The 3,713-nt window shown below is 52.1% G+C and overlaps 1 protein-coding gene across 1 annotated transcript; it reads right to left on the bottom strand.

The window, feature by feature from the left end:
• Window positions 1–500: 500 nt before the first annotated feature.
• Window positions 501–2,496, bottom strand: VDAG_04543 (uncharacterized protein; the record flags this gene model as incomplete). Its single annotated transcript, XM_009650990.1, has 5 exons — window positions 501–898; window positions 978–1,192; window positions 1,287–1,902; window positions 2,185–2,266; window positions 2,359–2,496. The coding sequence occupies 5 exons, from the start codon at window positions 2,494–2,496 to the stop codon at window positions 501–503; spliced, it is 1,449 nt and encodes a 482-aa protein (XP_009649285.1).
• Window positions 2,497–3,713: the final 1,217 nt, after the last annotated feature.

Genomic DNA, 3,713 nt, shown 5'->3' with positions numbered 1-3,713 from the left:
ATTCGAGTCGGTCGTCCATACCGATATACCCTCCCGTATCTTCAAGGGCTCCAGCACTGTAACGAAGAAGTTCTAGCGCTAGGGCGTCAGGCTGTGAAAGGGTAGGCTGTGTTGCCTCTCCATGAATTTCCTGCCCAATGTGCTGGGTTGGCACATCCTGATGGACCCTTTGCCATGGCATTAGTTGGGTTCCTGGATGCTGGAATGCTGTATTCGTGTTTGGTGGAAGAGCAGAGTCTGGCGCTAGGACGTTAGACGGTGGAAGAGAAGGCTGCGTTGCCTCTTCATAAATCCCCTGCCCAATGTGCTCGCTCGGAACATTCAGAGGGGTGCTTTGCCATGGCATTATCTGGGTCCCCGGATGCTGGAGCGCTGCATTCGTGGTTGGCGCAACAGCAGTTACTTGTCCGGGCAGGGGTAATGAGGCTGTGGTCAGGAGATCGAGATTTTCTACCGCCATGAAGCTCACCCTTACCAAGGGACTATAGACGATTCTGACGTCATGAGATGGCTCCTGGCCAGGTCCATCGGCCAGTCTTTTGAGCATGAGGATGACTTTTGTTGTTTCCCCCGATACTGTGAATTTGTCCTCCAGCATCTTTGGCCCGGGTTGTAAGTCTCCTTCCGCCCTCGCCGAAGGTGTCCGTTGAAGCTGAGGTTTCGCCGGTGTGTGCAGTCTCAGCCAGATACGGCAAGGAGTCACGCAGCGCTGTCTGCGTGCTGATGGTGATAGCCTTTTCGAACATGGCCCAAATCGACGACGCCGGCGGGGTTAGCAGCTCGGCCGCGGACGCTTCGCCTGTAGGGTGAGGGTTCTCGTTGACAGATTCCAGGGCGTTCACGGATACTATTTTGTCAATAACCTTCATCGCATGAGAGGTGATCGTGGCTCCGATAGCTTCAATCGAGACATAGACTTCAACTGGCACTTTATTAGTAACGAGATGAGGACTCGGCCGCCGTCAATGGGTTCTTACAAGGATGGTCTGGCGGGTCAGAGTTGGGAAACAGGATAGTGTACACTTTTTTCCAGAGTCTTTCGGCCAAATCAAGTCGCAGTTTTGGCAGCTGAGGACGTTTATCGTCGGCTTGATCGATGGCTGTTAAGATGTCGGACCACTGTTCTGGTTTCATGATGTATTCCGGTGAACCACCCTTTCCACGGTCTGTATGAACAAATTCCAGGTGGTTCCTGTAGCAGCCTGTCAGCGGGACGAATCACCAAATGCCTATTCCTCTGGACTGCAAAACAGCCAGCGAGCTCTGGCATGGGAGGCCAAACTTACTTCCATTTACATCGCGTTCGCTTCTTGTACTTGGGGTAACAGGTGGAGCTCATGGTATCTTTTTTGCTTCCAGAAATGTTCCAGGTATAAGGGCAAGACCATGGCAGATCATCTGCGGGCTTTTTGCGGTTCTTTGAGGTTTCTGGAGAAGGCCCATCGTCTTCATCCTCGTCCTCGCTGTTGTCAGCCTTCTCCTTGCCCTTCCTAGATTGTTTCTGGCGCTTATTGCGATAAGTACCGTCTGTGTTTCCAGGCTTTCCAGGACCAGCTGAGGATGCGCCTTTCCCGCAATTGGCTGATTGCGACGAGGTCGGCGTCTCTTCTGAGTCGTTACAGTGGCGCCGGCTGTGACCGTCAGTGTGTGGTGTGCCATGACAGACGGATTCTGAGGCCTCGGCATCCGAAAACTCATCGGTCTCTGTTACCGAATCATCGATTGGTGACGTGCTCCCGGGTATGAAGTCACCGGGGGCTTCGAGGAACCGTCGCTCACGTACTGGAAGCTGCTGTACCGACGCAACCAACTTTTCAGCAAACTCAGGATCGTCCTTGTAAGCCGTTCGTAGAATCGTAGCAAGCGACCCGCCTCTATCTTCATCCTGAGAGGAATCATCATCTATGACAGAAGGGCAGCCGTCGTCGTCAGTCTGAACAGACCCCGAAGTCGCAGACGCGCTTGCTTTTAGGCATATATGTTCCGATTTGGCCGTTGGTGGTGTGTGTGGCTGTTGGAGACTTTCGATCACCTCGGTACAACGTCCCAGCGACTCTGGAATAGCTTGCGTGGCTGAAGAGTCTTCCTTTTCAGAATCAAAATCGTCGGATCCGCTGGTCAACGTCGGGCACTGGCTTTCGTTGTCGATCTGCCGGTCCGCGTAGACTATCATTGACGATGTACGTCGTTGCGCAGGAATCACTTGTGTGATGCCGCGTTCTGGGTACGGATCCACGCCTTGAACGTGGGGACCACTTGCGATAGTCTGCCCCAGGTGTAAGATGTCAGAACAGTGCAATCGCTTCTTGGGAGCGTTGGGGGCAGTGCTCCGAACGTGAATCGGGACACTGGACATACCTTGGTGACATGATCATCTTGATTCACGACGATGTGCTGAAGTACGCATCCTATGGGATCATCTTTGATAGGTTGATGGAGGTAACTTTCTACTTGTGAAGAAACCGCGTATTGGCAGTATCGTACGATTTGGCTCATCTTGTATGAAGCACATCGGCGCGTTGAGCCTCAAGGTAAGTCAAATGTTGTGTTCTGAGAAATGAAAGCAATGGTAATTCCAGGTTTTATTGAGCAGGCGGATGGGTAGCAGTACAACTATTTCTCTCCGCATTTGCGGCAAAATACTGGACTTTCTCGAAGCCTGTCGAGTAATTTCTAGATTCTGGTAGTACAAGAAGAAAATCTGACCGAATCGGGCGCACTTCGCAGGTGGCCAGTAGGCACCGGCACTATCATCGATCAGCATGACCTACGTACCCTAGTCGGCTGCCATCTGCACCATACAGGGAAACACGGGCGTCTGAGTGTTTCCTAAAGATTGGGCCGTCAAGTTTCCCTTTCTAATCTTAGCAGCATCGTTATTCTAGTGACGGTAAAACTTGCGCGTAGGATGCATTTCTCGACGACGTGGAGATAAAAGTCAAGGCCTCTTGGAAATTTCTCTCGTCCGAGAATCATTTGAATTTTGCGCCAGATCTCCGCACTTGCTTACCTGACGCGGCAGTCGTTGCCCATATCGCTATGCCTTGCGTCGAGAAATACGTGACGATTGATGTACGCTAGATGATGGAGAGGGAGGGGAGGGGGGTACCGCCACCGAGGTACCCTCATTGATCTGGTACCAGCCGACCATGAGTTGAACCACTGTACGGGTGATATCTCGGATACATCTGATTCGGAATACTCCTCGCAGCCGGTGAAGGTGATGGTACGGTTCTGGATTCCTTTCCTCTCAGTACTAGACTTCCCATGGATTTCCACATTCTTGATAGTATTTTTATGTTGGAGATTGACTACGGCAGTCTGAATGCTTCGGTGTCCAATTTAGGCGCCAAGGTTCGGAAGTTCGTCGAGATTTAGTTCTGAAGGCCTAGCTTGGTCATGGATGGTAGAGCAACACAGAACAGGGCTTGCGTTTGTGTTTGGGATAGGAGGGGGGGGGGGGGGGGGGGGGGGAGGACCAGGGGGTTCAAAAAAAAACAAGACGGAACGGTCTCCGCAGGGATGGCATTTTGGAGCTTGGGAGCAAGGCCCGAAACCAAATTTTTTTTCTGGGGCGAAAACTTGTAAATTGGGGATCCCCCCAAGGAAAGGAGAAGATCCTTTAGGGGTTGTTGGGCAGGAACGGCCCCGGCCTGCTTGGGTTTTCCCCCCCGAAAAACTTTTTGGGTTGAGCGAGAGGTTTCGTTGGTCCG

The sequence above is a fragment of the Verticillium dahliae genome, genomic scaffold (genome assembly GCF_000150675.1).
Source record: "Verticillium dahliae VdLs.17 supercont1.7 genomic scaffold, whole genome shotgun sequence".
In the NCBI taxonomy this organism is placed as follows: domain Eukaryota; kingdom Fungi; phylum Ascomycota; class Sordariomycetes; order Glomerellales; family Plectosphaerellaceae; genus Verticillium; species Verticillium dahliae.
Note: the sequence above shows the minus strand (reverse complement) of the source record. Positions and strands in the feature narration are given on the sequence as shown.